We start from the raw sequence: 26,932 nt of genomic DNA, 5'->3' as shown, positions 1-26,932 counted from the left end.
ATGAAGTTGGAGCCACTCTATTCTAGACGTATGGAACCACTCTATTCTAGAAGTATGGAGCCTCTCTATTCTCTAGAAGTATGGAGCCTCTCTATTCCAGAAGTTTGGAGCCTCTCTATTCTAGACGTATGGAACCACTCTATTCTAGAAGTATGGAGCCTCTCTATTCTAGAAGTATGGAGCCTCTCTATTCTAGAAGTTTGGAGCCTCTATATTCCAGAATTATGGGGCCTCTCTATTCTAGAAGTATGGAGCCTCTCTATTCTAGAAGTATGGACCCTCTCTATTCTAGAAGTATGGAGCCTCTCTTTTCTAGAAGTATTGAGTCTCTCTATTCTAGAAGTATGGAGCCCCTCTATTCTAGAAGTATGGAGTCTCTCTATTCTAGAAGTATGGAGTCTCTCTATTCTAGACGTATGGAGTCTCTCTATTCTAGAAGTATGTAGTCTCTCTTAGATGTATGGAATCTTCATTTTTAGTAGTATGGAGTCTCTCAACCTTAGAGGTATGACGTCGAAACATGGTATACAATATAGCTAGACAATTTCATAATGTCGATCATCTGATCTAGAATGATGATCACTCCAAATTCCATATCTCTATAATCCGTTACTTTCGTTTATACAACCATACATAACATGTTATTAGATACCTAGTAAGCTTACAGCTGTACTCTACTAGAACATCCTACTTGGTATTATTGAAAGATGTCATGGTGCAAAAAGGTCCCTTATCTCTGTGTAATTTATAACATCACTGGAATGCAATAACAATCTATTCTACCTCATACACATCTCAAATATAGTACAAATTATGATGGTATGAACATTCTTTTTCATTTCTCTATAACTTCAGACATAGAAGCTGTGATGTCTTGGAAAATACAGTTGAGATTTGTCATGAGAACTTTATTCTTCCCATGAACCTGAAGCCAAACACATATTGATGTAGATTTCACATCTGTTAACACACTACTGTGTAATTATTTGAAAGTATATGCTATTCCATTGCCAAAAACCGGTCAGTCATCATCTTGTATTAATTCATTGTCAGAAATTATCGCGTGGCTTGGTATATGTTTTTGCCGCAATCTATACGGCTTTGCCAAGTACAAATCGCACAAGTCAATGAACCATATTGCGTTCCCCATAGTCTACTGGGAAGAGGAGGTAAATTGTAGTTCAAAAGTATACGTGATAATTCATTGACAGTTAGTAAGATTCACACTTGGTCTTTGTTTTAGAGAATAACGTGTGAATAATGTCAACGAACAATGTGAGAGAATCATGCCAAGATGATAGCTAATAGACAACACCGTTATCAAAAATCTCAATTTCTGAATCTTGGTAGACGTGTTGTTAACCAAGAAGCAAAATATGGCATAAATGTATTGTTCTAAATTTCTTATGAAACATATAACACAAAATATTGAAAAATTCCACGTCATTGTTTAGTATTTTAATTGAGATCGTTGTAATTACAAATCATTGATCAATACGATTAATCAAATACAATATGTACGCTGTACCCATACCTGAGTCAAAGTCACGCACGTTAAACAAATGAACGACATAACCACTGAGGAGGTTATAGAATGTTTTTTAGGGAAGACAGTTCACCTAAAAGGGTAAACCCACTACTGTCAGAGCGATTTGAGCAGTTCTAGACAAAAGTTGCTTTACTCTACGAGCAAGGGACAGGGTTCGGCATACAAGATGTTCGACAACAATGTGTAATGGCGGACAGCGAGTGAGTTTGAACACACGTATTTCACCACCATAGGCTTTTCTAGCATATCACAGTAAAACCGACTAATCTAATTTCCATTAGAGCTGGGTTTTTCCGATATATGTATAAATTTTAATGTTCTCTTAGACTGAATTGTCCCTTTAAAAATAATTTCAAAATAATCTTTAAATTTATTCTGAGTAAATCCAACCAACAAGTCTTGCAATTAAGCATTTGTATATATGAATAGACACATGTTGTTGATTTATTTTAAAATTATTTTTTTTAATAATGCTAGAAGAGGAATTTATTGTTATATCAAGATTGTTTTATTCTGTGTATGAATGTTATGAAAGTCCACGGAAGTAAATTGTTAATTTCACCGTTCTCCTCTTAATTAATGTAGACTGACGACGATAATTTCACTACTTTTGTTATTATTTCAAGTTAGATTACTAAAAGACCAAGGGGTTCCGAAAACTTACGATCTCTACACACCTGGACTATCTCATAGTGAAATTGAAGGCAGCTCAGCTGAAAATATTTGACCAATCACAGACAGCAAAGATTTCCTTTGAAGACTACAGAGAGAGCGACGCCCAACTTCAAAGCCACATATCCAACCACAGTGTACCGTTATACGGTTCTTTTGATGTACATCAAAGGACTAAATTACCTGTTCTGTTCTGTTGCCTCCACGATGAGATAGTCCAGGGGTGTAGAGATCGTAAGTGATCGGAACCCCTGGAGTATCGAGGATGCAAGTTAGAATACTAAAAGACCAAAAGGACCCTTGCCACACACGATTATACCGCAGCCTTCCAAAACACAGAAATTCACACCAACACTTTGTATACTGTCCATAAATGGTCTTAGCTGAAGATACGACGTAAAGCTCAATCAACCAACAACCACTCAACCAAGCGTGACGAGTGTATTACATTAAACATACAATAATGTAACGAAGTCAATCCGTCATGGTCCAATTATGTATGAAGGCGGCGGGGTTGCTACATTTTGTGTGTCCTACAGGTAATAAAGTGTGCTGTTCGTTGTCTATGGCGGTACGATTCAGTGAGATAGCACTATAAAACTGGCAAGAGCTTTCACTATTGCAAAGAGACACAACACAAACATACCGCAGCCTTCCATAATATGTAGATAACATATATTAACACGTCTATAAATGATACTGGCTGTTAATAGGACATTAAAAATTAATAATCCAAACCAATTTTGTACGTATCATATACATATATATATATAATTAAATTAAAAAGAAATAAAAAAGACTATTGAACAAGATTATATATGACAGATATGACATGTTGTTTTAAAATGAAATACCAAAGGAAACATTAAAAAAAAGAAATACTACTATTTTGCAATCCTTTTAGAGGTATAATTATGTGTCCTAAATGAACGGAATTTCATTTCCGCCTCTTGATGCTTTCAAAACGATCATGTTTATAGTCGGAAATAACCAGAATTGCGTACGCAGAGAATCTTTTGAGTTTACTTTGATATCATTTATTCGAAAATAAATAAACGAAAACCGTTACATTACATTTGTAGCTCAATTAACCATCGAAATGATTTTGATGAAGACTCCGTACAAATGGGAACAGAGTTGTGCAGTATAGAAGCAAAGGCTTATTGCGCCAATATCGGAACTATTGGAAGACAATAGAAGTGATAGCCGCATAAAAGCATCTGTCGTGAATCTCTGATGAGACTCTGTCCATTACACACCAGTAGAATACTTGAGTTAAACATTTTCAGACACAGATGAGGCGAAGCATCAGGTACACCGAATATTTCTCATTCGTATTTAAATTGGTACAGGAAGGCAGACGAAATGAAGCTAACTGGTAATTTGTGTGGTGTAATTAAGGTGTATGTTAAGTGAGGAGTTTGTTAGGTGACACCATGATTACAAGAGTGGGTTTGACCATTGCTTTAATACCGCAGTGACGATTTGCGTGGACAGTGATATAAGGGTCAGTTCGCCGACTCTGTAGTATTAATACGGGTTTGACCAACAGATAGGGTGATACGTCATTCTGCGCTCAGTCAACAGGTCTTACTCCACAACAGTCTCCATTAACGTGTTGCCCGAGCCAATCTTCTATTCCAATCAAAACGTATTAGGTAAAGTTTGCGATGAAAACCATCGGTGTATACCAGTTGTAATTAAAACAATATATACGTATCACCAAGAAGTCAGCACTGGTGCATAAGTAAGTGGCATCTACGTCAATGAGGGGGAAGGAGCCGAGAAGTAAATAAACGGCATTATAAGTGTGTAAAAATCACGTGATAGCTCCACTTGAGATCAGAACTGCACAGGCACTGCACCAACCGAGGGGACTTTGGTATTAAGAGGTTTGTTTAGGTAAGAGACTTTATCTTGTTCAAATTTCTTGTGAACTTCGATCATTTAATGAGATATATTACTACATAATTTACATATTTATACTGTATATTGTATAATGATATCACAGTTTACGGTAAACGTTATTGAAAGTTAGTAAATGAAGTTCGTTAAAGCTAGTTTAAGGTAAAAATATTTTAATTTCATTGCACTATGAATTATTTCCAGCATTACGATTATCAGATAGATACCGTTTTTATACCATATATGTTCTATGATAATATCAAAGCTTAGTGTAGACGTTTTTGGAATATAAAATAAATAAAATAAGTTTCTTTAAACTAGTTTTAGGTATAAAAAATGTCTTCATTTCATAGCATTATGCAATATTTCCAATATAACGATTATCACATATAAACTTGCTTCTTTATAGTTTTTTGCAGTGTATTTATTTACTTGTATTGATATAATTTACAAAATTATCATACTAATTATAGAACATTTCAAATACAATCAGTAATTGTTATCAAATAAGTAAACATAGTTTGAGGAACTTTTGATGGTTTTTAGGCTTCCCGTGTACATAATTATTATTCTAATATTATAACTTTTTTTCTATAACATCGTTATTTCAAATCTTCTAACCTTTGATCAGTATAAATCTAAATAAAGTCTGTCTATGTTTGAAAAAAATGTTTGTAACGCTGAATCTCTGGTTATGGGCGCGTTTTGGTAATTCCGTGATCTATTTCAATCAATAAAATCAGGCCTTTTATTATACATAATGAGCTATTTAAAAATCGTCAGTTTAACGAGATGAAGGTACAATTCTCACCTTTGATTTAATGGTGAGAATATCACCAAGCGTGTACTGTAACATAGATTTGGGATCAGGAGTAGGGTTTGCGGCCTATTTAGGAATATTGTAAGGGGACATATCATTGTAGGCACTATATATGTCGGCGAACACTATATATGTCAGCATATCCAAGTGCAGACAGCCTCTTGCATTAGATAGTTGAATTAAAATGATACTATCCAAATCTTCTAATTACCTCTTTGCCAAGTTCAAATCCATGTTCATATAAACTTCTATGTCCTTTGTATATAATGTTTACTTATCTTAGATGTCCATATACTCTTTTAGTGTCCTTATATATACTGTTTGAATTTGTGATGTGGAATCTTAGACATGTGTTTGATCATCTATATTATCTGAGTTATATCGGTCTTAATAGGTCTTCTGATTAACATCGGACAATCTTTGGATGCATTGTCATTTAGTTTTACTCAAAACGAAGATTCCATTCTTATAGACAATATCATTGAATGCTTAGTCGCAAAGTACATAGTACATCGGCGCACGACATTCAAGTCATTTCTCTATAAAGCCATCGCAGATGGTATATCGATTCCACCGTTATCTAACGTATCATTGGTCCAAACGTTTAATCAGAATTACAATTTGTACAATAGATCTGGTTGCAATACATCAATATTCTTCTTTTGTTTCATACAGAATGTATTTTGCTTTTCATTTGACAAACGAATGGATTTGATATTTCTTGTTATGCTTAATACTAGTAATTGTGTGGACCCGCTATGTGGTATTTTAATAAACTATTAAGGTGTAGTATTTTAATAAACTATAAAGGGTGCTATTTTATTTACGTACACACACGTAGTTGTATTTATCTTTAAGACTCCTTAAAATCACCGGATGCTTAGATTTGGTTCTTACTACATTGAAAATAACTTGGCTGTGCTTTTCCGTCCTTACATGACCCTGGCTGATAATAGGACGTTAATTAATCAAACAAACAAACAAGGTTTTCTTAGATCATTAAAGAACAAAATACTCAGTTATTGCTTTTTTTTTTTATCCTAAGAATATCCCTGCTAGTAACTAAATAAAACACTTCTGTGAAAAGTAATATAGTATGAGTCTATATTTCTTGTTGTGACTTGTCTGCATTATTCCAAGGTCTTAGTTTTCATTTTGCGATTTGTTAGATTGCAAGTTATACTCCTCTCGAGAAATACTTAAATAGAATTAAACGTATCCAAATATGTATTCTAACATCTAAACATTACTATTTATAAGTGTGCTTTACAGTTTCATTTGATATGTTCAATTATTTTTATAAATAAAAATCACACCTTATAATATATACGGATATAGATGTGAAAATCCGGAGCGTGACTATAGTATTTGTATCCAACTGTTTGCGCTTTGTTTCAAATTTACTTGGCAGGGATAATCTATGGAGCGCTAAGCTGAAACACACACGTTTTCTCTGACATTTTCGGGCAGCTGATTTTTATATAATAATCCAAGGAGAATTGATGAAATTGGTTGAAACGTTATACAATATGAATTAGCCTCGACACAAAATAAATTTTATAGAGGGTTGATGCATTTGGATGAAATTTCAAATGATGAAAATTGGTTTCTAGACGATAGCTTCTATAAGATTTGATAATTTGTTTGAAATTCCATTTAATTCCATGATATAAAATAACACAATTCCAATCGAAATTGGTGCCGAAACATTAACTACGGTACTCAATTTTACTCAGATTATCAATTCAAAAAGCATTAATTCAAAGGATGAAGCACAAGCATGTATTTCAGTCAAAACGTGAACAAATAGGCCCATTCCTTCAATGGTTTTTATCAAACAACATGTACTATATACCAATAAGGACCACCATACGCTCCAATTTTATCTAGGATAATTAAGACGTACAATAATTAAGATGTTTTAAGAAAAGCTTCAATACAACATCATTGAAATGGTGATTTTTACATATCACGAAAATGCTTTTTTCTCTTTTTTATTTTATATAACCTCAGATCTGATTGACATGCTGGTCCACACTGATGGGAAACTAATGTATCAAAATCTTTCCTTAATAGCGACATTAATCTCTACGAAAGCCGATTGGGCTCATTTTGGCAGAATAAAAAAAGAAATTCGCGTAATTAGGCGAAACTTTCGTGTTATTACAAGAAACTTTTGGCGCTATCACGCGAAAACTTTGGTGTTATTACCCGAAACTTTTGGCGTCATTACGCGAGATTTTTGGCGTTATTACGCAAAACTTTGAAACAATTAATATTAGGATGTTATACCACCCCGATTTACATAAACGGAAGTCTTTATTCGATAATTTAACGGGGCAGTATAACACTTTATGCACATTAAACGAATTAAAGGCCTTTAATTTGTGTTAGATAAGTTTTTCTCTAAAAAATGTCAATAGGATTATTTGAGGTGCTTATATTGATATTGATATTAAATTGATATTTCTAAAAATAATCCGAGTCCATATGCTATACAACGACCTCCGCGTGACCATGGGATGAGAAGAAAGTTTTTGTCAACAATAAAATGTCATAAGCAATAACGCGAGCGTTTAGATAAAATTGATTGTACACCAATAGATTTGTTAGGAAGTATAGATACTCATGGGAGTTATTTTAGCAACAGTATATATACAAGCAAAGAGAAAATGTGCTTCTTATAAATTGTGTGTAAAATAATAATCAGAACCTATTCTAAAATGAACATGAAAATTATGTTGATGCACGTGAGTACGGGAGTATATGGTAGCTTAGTGCCTGAAAGTTATTTAAAGCAAATCACCTGTCAAGCGGTTTCTAAATCAATTGGAATTACCAAGATGGGAACGGTTTTCTGATTTAAACGATGTTTCAACATCTACTTTGAGTGAACTTCAGCATTCCGGACAACGTCATGTGTATAGATGACAGAGTTTTTGCTCTTTCATATAAAATGTGGCTTCCGGAATCAAAATGTGACTTCCAAGGGCTCAAACAAAACCCGTTATACCGCGAAAGTTTCGCGAAATAACGCCTAAAGTTTTGTATAATAATGCCAAAGTTTCGCGTATTAACGCGAAAGTTTCTCGTAATAACGTGATAATTTCGCGTACTAACGCGAAAGTTTCGCGTAATAACGCCAAAAAATCGCGTATTAACGCGAACGTTTCGCGTAATAACACGATTTTTTTCTTCTACCACAATGAGCCCAATCAGCTTTCGTAAATTTCTTGGATTGGTGTCTTAGATACTATTTTGTTTACCGTCCATGACACTTTACTAGTTGAATCCGAGTTATCACAAACTAATTGCACAGTTATAACATCCGAATTGATCATTATGCATGTTGCCTGTACCTGTATGCAATCGGGGCAGCAGAAACTATTAAGAGGATTAAAGGTGTATACATTGTAATTACTTCTTCTAAAGTCAAATAAGGTTGATTCAAAGTTGACGGAAAAACATCGAGTTTACTTAATATTCGAGTAAAATGTACTGTTTATTTCAATTTTGATACAAACTGTAATCGTCATATTAGTTATATGGGGTCGAGTTCACGAGGTTTGACTCTAGCTAAGAATCCTTTCACAATTGTATTTTTACGTTGTTATAGCTAATTTTCTAACCAAGTAATATTTTGAGTTCATGATTTTTGTTTTTTGTTTTTGTTCCATTGTTATCATTTCAATTGGATAAGAAGTCCAAATTTGACGATTGTTATTTTATTTACTTAATAAAACGTTTAATTACTTTAACTGTAGATGCTAGGTTTATAACATGTATCTTTCTGTCTTGATATTTAACACTATGACGTCCATGTATATATCTTTCCATAAAAAACATATCAAACATGATGATTCAGGATTGTGCGATGTAGATATAGACCGTCACTCCTCTGAGACGTTTGGTGGTGTCTGATACTTGAAATATTACAGCTTCAGTTCATCCCCGTCATTGTATATTAATTACGTTGTCTGGAGTCATGTACTGATAATCACATATTTGACTGGAGGATGCACTCCGTATACATCATTCGTATTGGCTAGAAGACATGTATTTGAAACGTGTTACGGTTATTAATGGAAAAGATATGTTAATTGGAATAGTTCAAATATAAATGTTTCAATGTTAAACAGTATGAAGGTTATATTGTAAAAGAAGGAGAAAAATAAGTTTCTCGTGTGAACAGGGTAGAAAAAAAACAAATTGTATAAGACAGAGAAAAAAATGAAATTAATAAGCGAAAAAACGAATTCCGTTAAAGCATCAACATGGGAGACATTCCGAAAGGCTAGTTGTCAAATCAACTGGGGCGGTTTGAAGTCAATTATAGTACTATAGCTAAGTTCTCATTGAGTTTTTTCAAAATAATAGGAGTCTTCTATGCTTCTAAAACCTTTTTACGGCAGTCAAAAACTTGTTTTAAATGCTAATAGGACAGGGTTGGACAATAATGATCCGTAAGTGTTTTTAACGTTTGATAAGTGTTTTCTGTGGACCATCAATGTGCTACATTAATTTTATCTCTGTATGTATCGGTTATCACCGAAGATAACAAATGAAAAGAGATAATTACTTGGATCTTCTCTTTACATATTTCATCTTTATTTCCTATGCAACGTTATCATTCAATTGTGTATTAGTTATGTACTTTCGTTGACATCTGTTCATCATTAAAAGCAAGTAAAATTTTGTCGAAAATATGTATGGCTAAATTTAACAATCCTCGTGAGGCAGTCGGTAAAATGAAAACAATTATATAGGATGTTGGTTGTGGCTCTACATTTCTTTGGAATCTGAACCCAGCTTAATTTTTATTTTTATAAAACATAGAAACAGTTTACCATTCTACAACAGATTTCAAATTCAGTCGTGGACTCGTTTTTATTTGGAATCATTACGCCATTGTATCAGCCAATCAAAAACGACTTTACAAACGGCAACGTCAATTTTCATTTATCAGGTGAAAAGAATCCCCCGAAAAGTAGTCTGAACTGATTTTATATTATACATATCCCCATACGATTAAACCTCTTTGGTTCTCATTGTATAGCTTACGAAGAATATATCAAACACGTTTCTTAGTCATATAACTTATACAGACAGAAGAATGATTTGTTTCAGCATTTAATCTTCATCGGGTTTTTGTATGTATATAGCACTCGATATTTCATATTCGTATTTATATTGCTCATTTCAGAGACCATGCCTTGCAGATCTTCTCTAGTGTTTTTAGGACTAGTGTTTGTCCTATTGGTCAGCAAGAGTTCAGCCCGTGCAGTTCAAAACCCGCTTACTATGCGGGAGCGACAGGTAGGAATAACGCTTACGTCAATGGATTAAAACAATGGAAAATATAAGCAAATATAGAACAATGACATTTGTACAGCTTAAAAAGTAGATATGAAAGATTGTGACCAACGCAATTACAGCTCGTCACTCGACTTCCGACTAGCCAGTGTCATTTAAGGGAGGCTTCCCCCGTAATTAATGTGCTGCGTGGGTGTATATTTGTTATGTTTTTGAAGGCTGTGGATCATTTGTGTTGTGTCTCCTGGTAATGTAGAACTCTTGCCCATTTTATAGTGTCATCATATTGAATCATGCCGCCAAAAGGCACCGATCAGCATACTTCACCGCTCACATTATACTGAAAACGAGCAAATCATACATCTCACACCTTTTTATGCTGAACGCATAGTAGGAGCGCCCTCTTTAGATAAAAAAGTGAGGCAGACTTTGGGAAGAATGCAATATTTTATCTAGTCTACTTACGATAGACAAAATATTTGTGAAGTTGTTAAATATTCTGCATGCAAGGCATATATGTTATAACCTTATTGGCATTTTAAAGCAAACTGGTTATCTAATAAGAGACCCCAGATGAACTTAACGTCCATCAAAGAATGATCTATGTCTGACAATGGAAAGAAGGATATTTTCTCTGCTTTTTTAAAAACTTTTTCAAACATACTATATATTAAATTTGAGACAAATCGCTTCAGTACTTTCTGAGAAAAAGCGATAACAAACTTTAATTATCAAAATCCAAGATGGCTTCCTGTCGGCTATCTTGTTGACCAATCACTCCCAAAATGTAATATGCACAAAAAAGGGCCCTAGGGGAACCTATTCTGAATTTGCATATTACAGAGTTATCTGCACTTGCGGGTAGGTATTGATTGTGACGTCATGTGTTTAAGAGCGTAACGTCATACGTTTCGGAGAAAACGACGTTAATTGCGCTCACAAAATAATGACGTAACAATCGATACCTATCCGCAAGGGAGCTAACTCTGTAATATGCAAAGACGGAATATATCAAATTTGAGACAGATCCCTTCAATACTTTCTGAGAAATAGTGGTAACAAACATCAACTACCAAAATCCAAGATGGCTGTCTGACGGCCATATTTTTTTCGCGATCATTCTGAAAATCAGCATAACAATTCTATGGCCCTAGGTGAACTTACATGGAAATTTGATTACTTCTCAAGAAATAGCAGTAACAAGCAGTATTTACGGACGTACGACGGACCACGGACAACAACCCCAGACGCCGCATTTGATCTAAAATATTAGTTAAAAAGTTAAGATAAATGATTAATTAATGCATTATATACAAAGATCAGATATGTTCTATACTTTCATCAGTAATAGTATTTCCATATTTTTTGTTTATTTCAGGATATTATGGTTTTAGCTGCAAGAATTATCAAAATTGCGATGTCAGCGACAGCATCGCCAAATGACGTTTTGGATAAGCGAAATGCGGGAACAATCGACTCCTTATACAATTTACCAGACTTATTTGCTGCAGGAAAATGAACAGAAGAACTATTTGGTTGTTGAAATCGACGTGATTCATTTAATTCTATGTACAGTTTTCACAAAAAATTATATTGTTTGAAATGTCTTTCTTGTTGTTTATGAAAGGAAGGTCGTGGACCGACAAATGTCGATATGCTTAAAATTATAATTAAAATTTATGAAATCAAATCAGTATATGTAGAAAAATGTATGAGGGTAAACTAAACAGTTAATGTATGTGTTATCGTTGAACTGAGATACAATTCGTAAGCGTTCCTGAAGTCCTAATCACATTGACCAAGAGGGAGTAGCGATTAAAAGGCATCCTCCAAGATGATCTCTGCAGTACAGATCACTGCAAAATGAATGAAAAAGGCACAACTTAAACACATTATATTGATTTCATCCAACTTTATTTAATCTCTCCGTTAAATCAATGTCATATTCGACAGTAATGTCAAAAGTTCTACCATACATTGAGGTAACGCGTTTGGTCATAATTACACCTACAACGAATAACAGTAACACTACTGCCCCGAATATAATGAGAAGGTAACAGAACCACAAGTTGGTATATTCTTCCATTAGCCAGCCGAGCAGGAGAGGAACCACAGCCGAACCGGTACACGTAGATACCATGTACATAGACGAAACTTTCCCCGTCGTGGGAGTAATGTAATTGTTGGTCCACGTAAATACCAACGAAAAGATCATAGATCTGAAGTAGCCTATAGCTATCGAAGATATCCATACACCTATATTTGTGTTTTCTGTTGAGCTTACCAACAGTCCGATCATACTGAGAAGTGTACCTGTGAGATGAATTCCAAGAAATATCAACGTGTTCAAACGCGATGCAAACATGGCTACGACTATAGCGACAATACAGCATACACTCGATACAGCGCTGAGACGTGCTCCGTCAGCTGGGGAAAACCCTATTTCTTCTACACAATATACTACTATAAAAGACATAAAACCTTCACCCAGTGATATACTCAAAAACATTATACTACTTATCAAAATTAGACAGGGCACCTTTAGTTTTGTTGGCAAAATTCTGGCTTTTCTTGCTGTTGATGCTGATTGTTTTACTTCCTTGTCCTCATCGTTATTCACCTCAATGGTACTATGTAGCATATCTGCATTGCTGTCTACATTTCTCGAGAAATATTTAAAAATAAACGGCAATGAAACCAACACTGCCAAAACTGCACTTATTGAATACGGCACAAATAGTCGAGAAGTCACGATATGTTGCGTTTCGTTTCCGGATGTGATATATGTAGAAGTATTTAGAGTATGATTGAAGGTTTGTAATTGAGGAGTGGTTGAAAGCGTTGAAATGGACGAATTATCCAGTGAATATGGATTAAAGGTGAGGTTATGTACAGTTCTGTTTATTTTCCGGTGTCCAGAATCAGCAATATTAGATAGAAATGGGGCGACAACTAACGGAGCTACAAACACACCAATTGAGTAGCTAAATTCCATGAAAAAGTACATCTTGGTATTGTCCTTCCAGAGCTGCATCATTTCGGCATTACCCACTGAAATAGAATACAACATATAATATATTGTTAAAAAATTACAACTGAGTATTCATTCTGATAATCATATATATACTATATGGATATATAACACAAAACTATGAGTGTAGTCTTAATAAACCGCGAAGTGCTTAGATTCCAAATTCAGTCGGGGACTCTTTCTATCTTTCTTTCAAAATAAACATCTATTCCTTATATCTATAGTTTTTCAAGTAAATTAGTATTAGTTTTCCCGCGGCAGTTGCATATATTTTATTAAAATACCCATATTTTTTCTCTCTCGTCATCGTCAACGAATTTGATTGAACAGCTGACTGGAATCGAGTCATTCATATGTTCCCGCCAAAAGTGGGGTCATGACCCCACGTTGCTATGCCATCGACTATTCCCGTAACAACAGAATCGCCGCGCGTATTATGCTAAGACTGATAATGATAATACTAGAAAGCATGGTTATTGAGTCCATGTCAGTGCAAACTGTAAATATTTATTGATGTAATGTCATGAATATTGATAGAACAATCTGCTTTGATCACATACTGCAATCAACCTTTTTTCGCGGCTGCTACAAAATTCTACAAAATTGGCGATTTCCTTTTCTAAACAAATGCCCATTTGCGGATTTAAAAGAGTAAATACAATTTCAGTGTGAAAAAATAATGTAAATAGCAATGCACGAAAAGTGTTCACGAATTCACTAAATATTACGCTACCCAAATTGGTACACTTTTTTGAAGATAATTGTTAAAATATCCTAACGTGTGCTTGATTTTTTTGTGCAGATTTTTCTTTTAACACTCCACAAATAGATGCCTTAAGTTTTAATTTCATGATATGTTAACTTGTCAGCATTGCATATATTCATAAATATAGAGCTTTGAAGCATGTCCGGTCCAGTCCTGTGTTTCGGCAGGTTTGAGTACCCAAAATGGTACACCTCCTCAATTTGATTTGATTTTTAAATGTACAGACTTGATAAAAAAAAAATAGGGTTGTCGCACGACGTCGTTTCCCGGATTTTTTCACAGTTTATTTTCATGTTTGATTAAAAAGATAATAACAATTAGGAATGAATATGATATACAGCAAATATTACATTTACTATTAACCGCCTTAATTTTTGTTCAGAACAGTTATTTTCAGATAAGATATTAAACCGAAAATTCTGCTTCATATATATTAAAAGTGTACCAATTTGGGGTAGCGTACCAATCTGGGTAGCGTCACGTTAGATCGCGATATTCTCGAAAACCATTCGCATGCGGAAAAAGTTGGTTCTCATAAAGTAACGTGGCAGTACAGTAAATGTCTTTTCTCTGAAGGACACAATTCTCGTAAATAATTACTAAAAATAATTAATAATACCTGTGTCAACAATACCGGAGGAAAATCCTTGCAAAAAGTGACCTGCGACCATCAGCACAAAGACAAAGCACCAAGGTATCCCCGCCGTTACAATCCCCATCAAGAGGAGCCCGGCTGCATACATAAAGTTCCGGCTGACTTTATCATATAGAAATCCGCTAGCAAGACACCCAACGGCGTATCCGATGAAATTAAGGGTGGATATCCATGACCCCGTCTTCAAAGTGACACCACTGATTACTTGTAGATCAAGAAAAGAGGGTCCGAAAAGACCTCTGATCCAACCCTAAGGTAATAGAAAAAGCCAACATTATCGAAATGGAATTTGATAATTCCATAAATTAATACGTATATTTTTATCAGAAACTAATTAATATTTGAAAGCAGGATTTAACATTCTCAAATCGAAATAAAATAATTTTCAGTAGATATAATAAAGTAGCTTTAGTTAAAATGGTAAAATAATATGGATACGGAAATGGTTATAGATACCCAATGGTTTAAGTTTGTATTATATGGCAATATTTGCGAACGTAGTCAATGTAAATCGTCAATATGTCAATGAGATTTGCAACTACTATTCAATATGGACATGATACCATACTACATATAACTTTCTAAATGTTTGGTGATCTACATAAAAAATCGATAAGAAGAAGCTTGTGTGTATTTATACGTAATACCACTTTGTCGGTTGTGCTTAACTCTTTACTGTGAACTTGCAGTACTGCATTTATCATAAACTAAAGGCGAGTAAAGGTTGGTCATTACATTTCCTCTTCTCCCCATCTTCGATATTCCAGGGGTTACTGTCACTGTCTTTATATGAACACCTGGACTATGTCGTATCAAGCTGATGGCTATGTGCGACAACAGATGAGATTTTTTTTGTACACTAAAAGAATCCAATAACAGTTCACTGTGTCGCTTTACTTTTTGGCGTATCTCTGTTAATCTTATAAGGAAGAATACAATTGTATGTAAGCCTTTAATTGGTCAGGTTTTTTTCCTGAAATGGCTTCATTGTTGCTATGACATTTTCCAGGGGTGGTATATAACGAAAGTGATAGTACCACAAGGGGTATCGAGGAAATCTTTTTCCTGGCTGACTGCCGCCTTGAAACTACTTGACATCTCCCTAACACCGCGTCTGATTTGCCTTTTAATTGAGTGTTCCCTTGTAAGGTAACTGAGACACCTCATAATCCCTAAAGGCAATATAAGCTTAGAGGGAGTGGGACGGCTTGGTTTGCTAAAAGTCATCATGTGCTGTTTGGAAATCTGGGTTGTATTCTAGGCGATCAACGTTTCCGCCATTGTATAATACAAACCAGAATGGACACGCATGCACTCCCAAAACAAACAAACAAGAAAGTATCAAAGGTAACACACTGCATTTTAAGAAGGATATCCTTAATAAAACACAACCCAAAATTTTGTTTCTTCAATGGGTTATGATTACACCAAATCGCACCACCAAAAGAAGCAATGGGATCAGGCCACGACCACCTCCGGCACATTAAGTCTATATTACTAGCATGTTTAAACTTTGCTTCATGATAAACGGGCGGACGGTTTGTCATACTTTTGTGTCCGTTGTGGTAATGTTTAAACATGTTCCACCGCTTACAAATGGTATTTTTCCCTATCTAAAACAGGAGCAGACGATTTAGTAATTTTCTTCACTTACAAAAGTTACTTACTTCGCACCATTTCCACCATTGAAAAGTTTGAGCTTCTAATTTTATTTCAAGTTAAAAATATAAAAAAATAATTGATTGCATCCCGAAAAAATTCCGTGGCATTATGTCCTATGTGGAATGAAGTACTGATTGCGCATGCACCAAAAGCAAAAGAAATTATTTCATATTATTTTTTTGTCAATTTGACTTACATATACACGATTTAATACCAATTATAGTTCAAATGATGAGTATTATTTATGCTCTGTCGGCGGCGGAGCATCTCTAAAATACACTCTTTGAGACTGTGGAATTAGCAAAGCTGCCAATGGCTGAAATATTCTTGTCTTTTAATATGTCTGTAATACCAGATTTGTATTTCTCAATAGAAGAAAAAAAAATGCATATGTTAAGGAATGAAAAAAATGAGTTTGCATTCTTGCGAATGCTAGTCAATTTGAACAGAAATCACTGATTTTGTTTTAGGTAAACACAATGTATAAGCAATATCCTTAAAAAATGAAATACTAATTCTCAAATGTGAATACAATTTGTACAGTATATTTATATTTACATTTTCAATTCATTAGGCCTTAATGAAATTAGTTCATGTGAACTCCAATTGATCATTAAATTTCTCAATTAAATATTCTGGGTCACGTGCTGATCTCTGACTGGCGTGAGTAAACATTTTGATTCAATTCAAATTAAACTTCATATGATTCAGACTTAACTTAGTGACCTAGTTTTAGGCCGTGCCAGAATGAATTTGATGCGCATTGTGTTTGCAGGAAATAAATTTCTTCATCAATCAATACAAAAGACTAACAAAATATTACATTGGCCTGTCAGGTGGACAGGGATATCTCAACCCTATTGAAAGATTTTGGCTAATCAACCCGAGGCTTGCCGAGGGATGATGGTCAAAATCAATCGCGACAAGCCAATGCTTGATTCTTTTTCTCCCATACTTTAACGAGAAATGGTGAAAATTCAGTTGATATGAATGTCGCTGTGCGTAAAAATTGTCGCGGCATGTATTGATGACGTCACTGTCTAGCGCGTGTGAGCTGTCTTTTTCCAACCCCGGTAAAAGACAGTTATCTTTTCCCAAGCAACCGCGGGATAACCCTGTCACGTATGGGAGAAAAAATGTTAATCAATTGTAAAAGATACACTGCCATCGACGGAGTACAAGCAGTATTTAATATTTGGACATATATAATAATAAGTGTGTCTGATTAACACATAAATACATATAAAACAATTTGCTTTGTTTTAAAGATGCTCCACCGCCGACAGAGCATAAATGATATTCATCATTTGAACAATAATTGGTGTTTAATCGGGTGAATATATATAAAATTAACACAGAAATAATATAAAATAATTTACTTCGCCTTTGGTGCCTGCGCAATCAGTACTTCATTCCATATAGGATATAGTGGCACGGAATTTTTTCGGGATGCAATTAATTATTTTTTATATTTTTAACGTGAAGTAAAATTAGAAGCTCAAACTTTTCAATGGACAAAAGTAAGTAACTTTTGTAACTGAAAAAAATTACTAAATCTTCTGCTCCTGTTTTAATAGTGAAAAAATATCAATTGTCAGCGGTGGAGCATCTTTAAATAATCGGTTGTTTGCGCAATCACTACCTCTTTTTATTAAGGGCCTAGTGCGACGATTTTTTTTCGGAATGCAATTATTTGTATTAAATACTTTTTTTATCTGATATAAAATAAGAAACCCAAACTTTTCAATGATGGTAATAGTGTAAAGTAAGCATTTTTTGCTACTAAAAAGATACCAATTCGTCTGCTCCTGTTTCTAATAGAAACAAATAACTATTTGTCGTTGATGTAGCACCTTTAAACAAAAATAATATAAAATTATGCATATGGTTTAATTGTTGCACAAGCCAATTCACTCAACATAAATATTTGGACCACTCGGACAATTCCTATACAAAAAGTAAAATTGCGATGAAAAATTTGTTTATATACATGATAAATATACTTTACAAACATAAATAATTTCCAAATATATGTTAATAGCTATTCTGAATATGCAGATTGTAAATCCACATATAACGGTATTATACTCAACAACAATGGATGACCCATATTAAGCGGGTCTTGCTGGTAGGAGTATTTGCAACCCTTTGAAAGCTCAAACTATGCCTTATTCCGGCTCTGAAAGAATGTTTCAATTAATTTGTTTTTACTTCAACAAAATTATCTTAAATTAAATGAATTTCAATATTCTCTCATATACAGTTACTTTCCATGAGCGCTCTCAGATACGTATTTTAACACTATCATTTGCTGTACCTTTATATGACCACGTCACTTGCATACACTAGTAAATGTATACTGTAAATATAATTTAAGACACTTCAATATTTTAATGATGAATTGTTGTTTTGTCGAAATGTGAACGATCAATCCAACATTACTCAAGAGTTTATGTTTTATACGTACAATTGAATGAATACTTACAATCATGAAAAACATGGCGTACACAGAAATTGAATAACATATTTTGGGATTTTGAAATCCGCTGCATCGTTTCATTTGGGAGCCAGCCATCTTCGAGTTATCGCTCTTTGCCCGTTTTACTGCGATCTGAACACAACGTCAATATGGTCTGAAATTAAAAGTAATAAACATGTAATTCTAATCATTATTTGAGTACATTTAAGATTGCTTCAAATTACAGACATCATGATCAAGAGTATTGTACTTACATAAGAAGACGGTACCACGTGTCCAAATCTAACATGTGTGTGTGTGTGTGTGCTGGCCGGTCGCCTTTTGTTAGCTAGACGCACAAGGTCAAGGTATGTGTGCTCCCAGGCCACACCGCACACTTACATACACACGCAACAGCTGCGGAGATAACGATACCAGAATGTTACACCTTTACATTATCTATTGGGTTATTTCACAATACAAACAACCGCCAGGCATTTACAAATTTTATAGCACTGACAAAAACAACGGAACTTAACAATGCGACTGGCATTCCAGTCGTAAACAAAGCCTGAAATAGGGCCGGTCCCATTACCATACCGGATGTAGTAATGAGATCTGTTTAATCTTGCACAAGCTTTTGCGTAGATGTGAATATTTCTATCGATGTTTAATGCTGGCGTAAAAGTCATTTTTATCGTATTTTTGTATTGATTTTCAATATAATTGTCATTTTTGCTGCATAAATGTATATTATCGTGGAATAATGCAATACTACCGTACATCAAGGTGGCGCGCTATCTGTTACAACACGTGTTACAGTGTCAGATAATGTTTATCATCATTGCTTTTTATATTGAATTGGTCATTAATCAAATGAATAAATCATGGGTTTTTTAAATAGAAATATCTTTTAATATTAGATATTCAAGGATATGTATTTGTTTTTTAAATCTTATTTTAATGAAAATTTTGTTATTTATTCATTCATGTAAACAGGGATACTACGATTAACAATTGATAGACATTCAACTAATTTATACAATCAGCAAATAAACTCGTATGTGAGATTCTATTTAACACCTTCAAACCAACCTAAACAATAAGAAAGGAAAAGAAATTGGACGAAAACCACATTGTACTTACACAAACCCGCGCTTAAACCAAATCAAAGGTGATAAGTTTAGCTATTAATAGAACAGTAATTAAGCGCAATTAACCAACCAACCATATAAAATATCAGTATAAAGATGCCTATACTGTAGTAATGCACAGCTTTGGTTCGGTTAATCATATTTGCGTCCTACAGCCAGGGTCATTTCAGGACGGCCTACCGTTTTGCGTATGTGAAGTGCGAGTAGTATGTTTTGAGAGTCTGTGGTATAGTCGTGTTGTGTCCCCTTGCATAGTGGAATATAGTGCTACATCACTAAAGCATACCGCTGAAAACATCACGGAACACACTTCATTCGGTCACATTATATTAACAACAGGCGAACCAGTCGTTCCATTCCCTATATAAATAAATGCTTCAGGAGCGCTAAGGCATACCCGGGGCATAGAGCACTGAGCCTTCCTCACAGAGCGCTCAACGGAAGGCCAACAGTGAGGCGATGATAACGAAAGTTAGTAAGGAAGATGAGAAGAGAAAATTTCTAACGCCCAACTTGCAGGGCTGATGTTAAACATAAGTAACATTAGCCTGACTTCATAGTGACCCATACCATATATGGTTTGCATATTTTAGATAGCGGCTTAACCATACACTAGAATAGATATTTCATTATTCAAAACAATATGTTTTGTTTACACATACCATGTTTATCCGACATTAATTCAGGCCAGAATTATTTTACCAATACAAAATGATTTTCATTTGTCAAAAATATTTCAAACTTGCGTGATAATTTATTATTACATTGTAAACAACTGCGTCCAAACTTTAATTCATTCGAGCTACGGAGGTCATGTAGTTTATTATATTTTTTTTTTACATTGATATCAATAACTGCACCTGGTATTTTATGATATATAGATATAATCGTAAATAAGTGATCATTTCATATGAGGTCTTATTAAACGAGTGTACAGGTTTTTTCCCTATTTTTGCAAGCTTCTGAATTTGACAAGTTATATTTTGGAGAATTTTGTAACCAAAAATCCAGTATATACTTCAATTTTGTTCTGCCGATTATGAATCCTGACATCACGTTACTTATATTACGTCGGTTGGTTAGTTGGTTGTATTGTTTGCGTTTTCTTAACAGCCAGGCCCCGATTTCTCGAAACTTAAGTGCAGACTTAAGTCAAAACTTAAGTTTTTCTCCTTATGTAACTTATATGATTTTATCACTTAAGTCAGTTTTTTACTTAAGTTTGATTCGCGAAATCGGGGCCAGGTGTCATTGAAGGACGCCATCCCCTGCATGCAATGTGTGTGGATGTGTGTATATCTGGGGAGGCTGCAGTATGTTCATGTTATTCTCTTTGCGATAGTGGAACCCATGCGATTTTATAGAGCTTATCTCATTGAAACATACCACCAGAGACAACGGGCCAACCAGTCGTCTCAATCACTTTATGACGAACGCTTACAGAGACTAAGGGGACAGAGCCAAAAGCTTTCCTCGCATAGACGATCAGTCAAATGGAGGCCAAAAGTCATATACTGTCACGGGAGACGTTAGGGAAAAAAGAGTAAAAAAATATCCTAAATTTAGTCGCCTTTTACGATCATGCAATAGGGGCAGCAGTTACCATTTTAACGCCCTACTTGCTGTGCAGAAAATTCATAATTGAAAAATTCAAGAGATAAGTAAACACACCATTTCACTTGTTTTGATTTTATTTCACTTCCACATCGTCTTCTACTTGGTTCAGCCTCTCTGTGACAGAGGTAGCATCTAAACCAATGTCTTCATACGTTTTACCGTATACAGATGTCACATATTTCGTAAGTACAATCCCGATTATGTATAAAAGTAGTTGCACAACGCCAAATATGGTAAGTAGATAGCAGAACCACAGGTAGGTATACTCCTCCATCAACCACCCTAAAAGGATGGGACCGACCGCGGCACCAGCGCAGCTACTCATCATAAACAAGGAGGAGACTTTCCCCGTCGTAGGTGTAATGTAATTGTTTGTCCACGTAAATATAAATGAAAATATCATCGATCTGAAGTAACCCACGACAGCCGAGGAAAACCATATTCCTATATTATTCGTCTTGGCTAAAGAACTGAGCAATAAACCTAGCAATCCTGCTAGCAGACCGACGGTATGGATACCGAGAAATACCAATATATTCAAACTAGAGGCAAACATAGCCACTAAAATAGCAACAATTCCACATACATTAGAGACAGCGTTCACTAGAGCCCCTTTAGCCGGAGAAAACCCCATTTGCTCTATTGTGTATACGGCAATAAATGACGTTGAGCTTTCGCAAAGTAGTAAACCAACAAAAATCATCGTGTTGAACAACACTAAAGAGATTAATTTCAGTTTAGTAGGCAACTGTCTTCCTTTTGTATCGTCCTCCTCTTTACTGTCTTTACTCGTCACATTACTTTCGCCTCTCCTCTGCTGCATTTCTACATTTCTTAACAGGAACTTAATGACAAACGGTATAGAAATCAAAATAGCTAAGGCCGCGCTTATGAAAAATGGAATAAACAATCGCGAAACAAAAGCATGGCTTTCGTTTTGCCGAGTTAAGTTACCGTATAATGCCATATTTGATGGAACTGTGATGTTTGATAAAATTGGATGTAGCGTATCATTGTTTAGTTCTGTGCCGTTACGGAGTTGCTGATGTATGGCATCGTGTGATACGAAAGGGGCAACGACCATCGGTGCCAGGAATAATCCTACAGTGTAACAGAGCTCTGACATGAAGAACATCATGCTGTTTTCCCGCCAAATATTGATCAGCTCAGCATTTCCCACTGTAAAGATATCATAGGTATTTTTGAGTACACTACTGGTACTGAAATATAAATCCTAACTCACTCACTAGGTTATTCTTTATATTCAAATGTATATGCATATATACAGATGTTGATGTAAATGTATTATCATGTGATTGTTTAGCCTAACCGTACACCTGGCCCCTCAGTCGTTGTGTATCGGTTAAAATCAAAATGACTGACAGGCGGCCATATTGCGTGTTAAGAATAGACAATTAATTAACGATATTTCGAAGAAAGTTGGGTTGATTGCCTACTATTAACAACTAAAGTTCTTCAAGAAAGCCCCTGTTATATATTCTATGTGTGAATATCTGTATGTTTTTGTATGCTGCGGTGTGTTTGTGGTGTATTTCCTCATAACGAAGGGACAATTTTTTCGCTATTTATAAGTACTTTCTCATGGAAACATGTCGACAAAGATCTTACACAGCACACTCGACCGGTCGAACAGGATATATATCCAGGCATGGTATAATAATCCATTTGATTTTATTGTGTCAGCGATTTGCCATTCAATAACAAAGACATTATATCTGCTGAAAGACAATATTTGAAATTTTCCTTTGATATAAACTTATTCGTGTCTGTGTTCTAGTAATATATTTGAAGAAAAATAATAAATGTTATAACATTGCTAATATTGTTTATTTATAAAGCATGCTATGTTGTGCGTGAGCGATTCATTTTTAGTATACATATTTACATTGTAATCAATGGATACGTTATATTGTTGTGCACCATGTATTTGTAAATTAATTATATGCACAAATAAAAAAAACTCTTACCTGTATCGATCACACCTGACGAAAATCCTTCCAGAAAATGAGCAAAAACCATAAGCGCAAAGATGAAACACCATGGTATAACAGCAATCAGGATACCTACTAAGAATATGCCAGCTGCGTAAAGACAGTTCCGGTCTATTCTGTCATACAAAACTCCTCCAGTCACACATCCAACGGCATAGCCGACGAAATACAGAGCGGATATCCACGAACCTAGTTTAAGTGAGACATCGGCAATCAACAGCAGGTCGACGAAGGAGGGACCAAACAGGCCTGATGTCCATCCCTATAGAATCAGAAGAGGACGATTTAGGAGATCACATTCTTATTCTTTTCGAAGGTATGAACAATATTTACATTAAGTACTCCAGCGTACGATCAAAGTTTGTAAACCCAGCTATTCACGAAATATTTAAATGTTTCAGGTCTTTCTTTGTTTGATTAATTAACGTCCTATTAACAGCCAGGGTCATGTAAGGACGGACACCCATGTATACGGTGTGTAGTGTGCTTGACGTGCGTGGTGTGTGCTTTGCGAGACTGCGGTATATTCGTGGTGTGTACTCTTGTATAGTGGAAATCTTGTCCTTTTTTGCTCTATATCACTGAAGCATGCCACCAAGCAACACACCGCGCAACCTTGAACAAGTCGGGTAACTCATTTGTCTACAGTCACTGTACTGGTGTATTCAAATATCAAACGTAAATCCAGGTAAGTACCTCTGCCACAGTGTATACATTTAATACTTACGAGCATCAGAAACATCATGTAGATACATATTGAATGAATAATTTTTCGTCTGTCAGTTCCTTTCCATCGTGTACTCTGTGAGCAAGCCATTTTTGAGAATTAAACAAAACCTAAATGAAGTAAATGGAAAAATGCTGTTACAAGTTTTTGTGTAACTAAAATTAATATAAATTAATTATCCTCTATTACATGATGGTAGCGACGACTAATTCGGTTTTATTATCACTTTGGTCTTTCGTTCATGACGTGAATCTCCAGTTTCCAAATTAAAATATCGTGGTCTATTTCATATATCCGTATTGATTGACCTTTTCCTTACCACTGATGACGTGATACATTTTTTACAATGTATATGATAGACACGAAAATATGTTTTGTTTACATACCGGAAATGACATTTGTACAGATGATTTTTATATCATTACATTTATGTCAAATACAATCAAAAAATTAAAAATCTCTATGTTACAAAACAGAATTTGTTGTCAAAGTGTAAAAAAAAAATAAAAAAATTGACAAATGTTCGCGATTCGAACTCTCAACCTTCATATGAAAGTGCAGCGACTCAACCACACGCTCTACGAAGAACTTATATAGAAGATATAAGTGTTCTGATTAGATTCAGGTCCAATCTAGATAATTTTAAGTTAAATTATTTTATTAACTTCAATTTTCTCAATTTTCTTTACGAGCGCATCTGAGGACCACGTTTCAGGAATACAATTAAAATTGCAATTTACAACAATAAATAAAATGAGTCATAGTAAATGCTGGTCATCTGATGCGCTCTATGAAAAAAATGTTTAATTCATTAAATCCCCTACCAAAAGTCGCAAATTGCACGATGATGTAACTTTCCTGTTATTTGATGAATTATCTACTGCATTTTACAAACTTCTTTTTGAAATATAAGAGGTTGAAAATATGATAAACAGCAGTCACTTAGTTTTGGAATGTCTATTTATCAAGCGATTTAGACATACCTTAAATGTCCTTTACACCATTGTTTAAAATTACCTTGTATGCTAAAACAAATGCGAATGCAATTTATGTTATAATGACAACCTACCTTATGTGAAGATTCGAAACTAGATTCCCTATGACAAAGCAAGTCAATTCTTACAGGTGGCTGTCCCCTTAATTCGTCACAACACACAAAAATGTCCAGACAAACTATCAGCTGGGAAAATAATGTAGTTTTTTCCCCACTGACATCGGCTCAATGATCTTGTATGATGCAAACACAATGTGTCGTAACCATGTCGATGAATACAAATTATTTACAGCAACTGGGTTTTACAATGTGTGTATGTATATGTATTGTATACACCGCTCTGTATGGCCCGACCTGTGGTTTTAACTTTTATCGGAGGATAGGATATCGCTGAGGATAAGATATCTAATTGTTTCCTTTTATCTTCTTGTACCTGGTTAGCAGTATAACACCCTGTGTAATATTGTTTGGAAGGTGAAATATGACTTTTATGAGCTCTATTGGACCAGAGCCAACTCTCTTACGAATTATGTACTGGATTCACTTGGATTATCATTTCGATACTAGTGATATCGTCTCATTTTTGGCGAAATGTTGAGAGCTCGCCCCTTTAATGTAGGATCTGGTTCTGTCCCCTGGCCGAGACACACCAGTTTCTATAAAATTGATAGTTTCCGATCCTGCTTAACGCTCAGCATACAGGGAGTAGGACGACTGGTTCGTCCTTTGTCAGTATAATGTTATCGGGCGGGGTGTGTTGCTTGGTGACTTCGGCAGCATGCTTCAGTGATATAGCGCTATAAAAAGGGCAACAGATCCACTATACAAAAAGACACATCACGAATATACTAAGGTCTCCCAAAACACACACCACACACTACACACACGCTATTCACCGCATACACGGGAGGCCGTCCTTACATGACACATAGTACATGTACGTTAATTACTGAAACAAACAAACAAACAACTTCGAATAACAGCCACATGTCAGACATTTTCCTCCTCGTATACTCCACAGAAAATGTATAAATCCTTAAATATTCGTCACTACTCTCTGGTAGTTATATGGGATATCGTTTGTATTAAGGAATGTTAAAGCTACCAATAACACGATTTAGTATATTACTTTATATAAGACAAATGTCAGTGGCATTTATCTCCATATCTGTTTACTGTCCTAGCTTCCACAGAAAGGTTAAATATAGGATCTTTTCTCTTCTTCTGTATCTGACGTTATTCTTCCTATATCTTCTTTGACACCCATTCTTTTTACCCTAATTTGAGCGCTTGTCATGTGAGGAAGGCTATGGATTCTGTCCCCTGGCTACGGCAACCCCTGTTCTATAAAAATAGTAGTTTTGCTCCGCTTTGGCGCCGAGAATAATGGTACGACATATTTGTCCGTAGTATAATGCGACCAGATGTGATGTGTTGATTGGTGTCTTTGGTGGCATCATTCTGTGGGATAGCACTGCAAGGGCAAGCGCTCTTTTATTGCAAGAAGACGCATCAGGAATATGCCACAGTCCTTAAATAACCCCTGTGTTATAGTTGTATGTTCTATGGCTTGCTCTCTTTTTGTCATAGAAAAAAC

The 26,932-nt window shown here is 35.1% G+C and overlaps 2 protein-coding genes across 4 annotated transcripts; both read right to left on the bottom strand.

Moving 5' to 3' along the window:
* Positions 1 to 12,139: 12,139 nt before the first annotated feature.
* Positions 12,140 to 21,508, bottom strand: LOC138314238 (sodium-dependent glucose transporter 1A-like). 2 transcript variants are annotated; one of them, XM_069254467.1, is made up of 4 exons: positions 19,107 to 21,508; positions 18,859 to 19,006; positions 14,676 to 14,961; positions 12,140 to 13,310 (listed from the first exon to the last, which is right to left on the bottom strand). In XM_069254467.1, exons 2-4 carry the CDS (start codon positions 18,946 to 18,948, stop codon positions 12,163 to 12,165), a joined length of 1,524 nt encoding a protein of 507 aa, XP_069110568.1. In that variant the 5' UTR covers positions 18,949 to 19,006; positions 19,107 to 21,508; the 3' UTR covers positions 12,140 to 12,162. The 2 variants fall into 2 exon arrangements, with proteins under 2 accessions (XP_069110568.1, XP_069110569.1); XM_069254468.1 differs by having other exon boundaries at positions 18,859 to 21,508.
* Positions 21,509 to 21,658: 150 nt separating this feature from the next.
* Positions 21,659 to 26,878, bottom strand: LOC138314239 (sodium-dependent glucose transporter 1A-like). Of its 2 annotated transcripts, XM_069254469.1 has the most exons (4): positions 25,411 to 26,877; positions 24,342 to 24,451; positions 23,591 to 23,876; positions 21,659 to 22,781 (listed from the first exon to the last, which is right to left on the bottom strand). In XM_069254469.1, exons 2-4 carry the CDS (start codon positions 24,429 to 24,431, stop codon positions 21,676 to 21,678), a joined length of 1,482 nt encoding a protein of 493 aa, XP_069110570.1. In that variant the 5' UTR covers positions 24,432 to 24,451; positions 25,411 to 26,877; the 3' UTR covers positions 21,659 to 21,675. The 2 variants fall into 2 exon arrangements, with proteins under 2 accessions (XP_069110570.1, XP_069110571.1); XM_069254470.1 differs by having other exon boundaries at positions 24,342 to 26,878.
* Between the last annotated feature and the right edge of the window lie 54 nt (positions 26,879 to 26,932).

The sequence above is a fragment of the Argopecten irradians genome, chromosome 2 (assembly GCF_041381155.1).
Source record: "Argopecten irradians isolate NY chromosome 2, Ai_NY, whole genome shotgun sequence".
NCBI lineage: Eukaryota > Metazoa > Mollusca > Bivalvia > Pectinida > Pectinidae > Argopecten > Argopecten irradians.
This window is presented reverse-complemented; position numbering and strand designations above follow the sequence as displayed.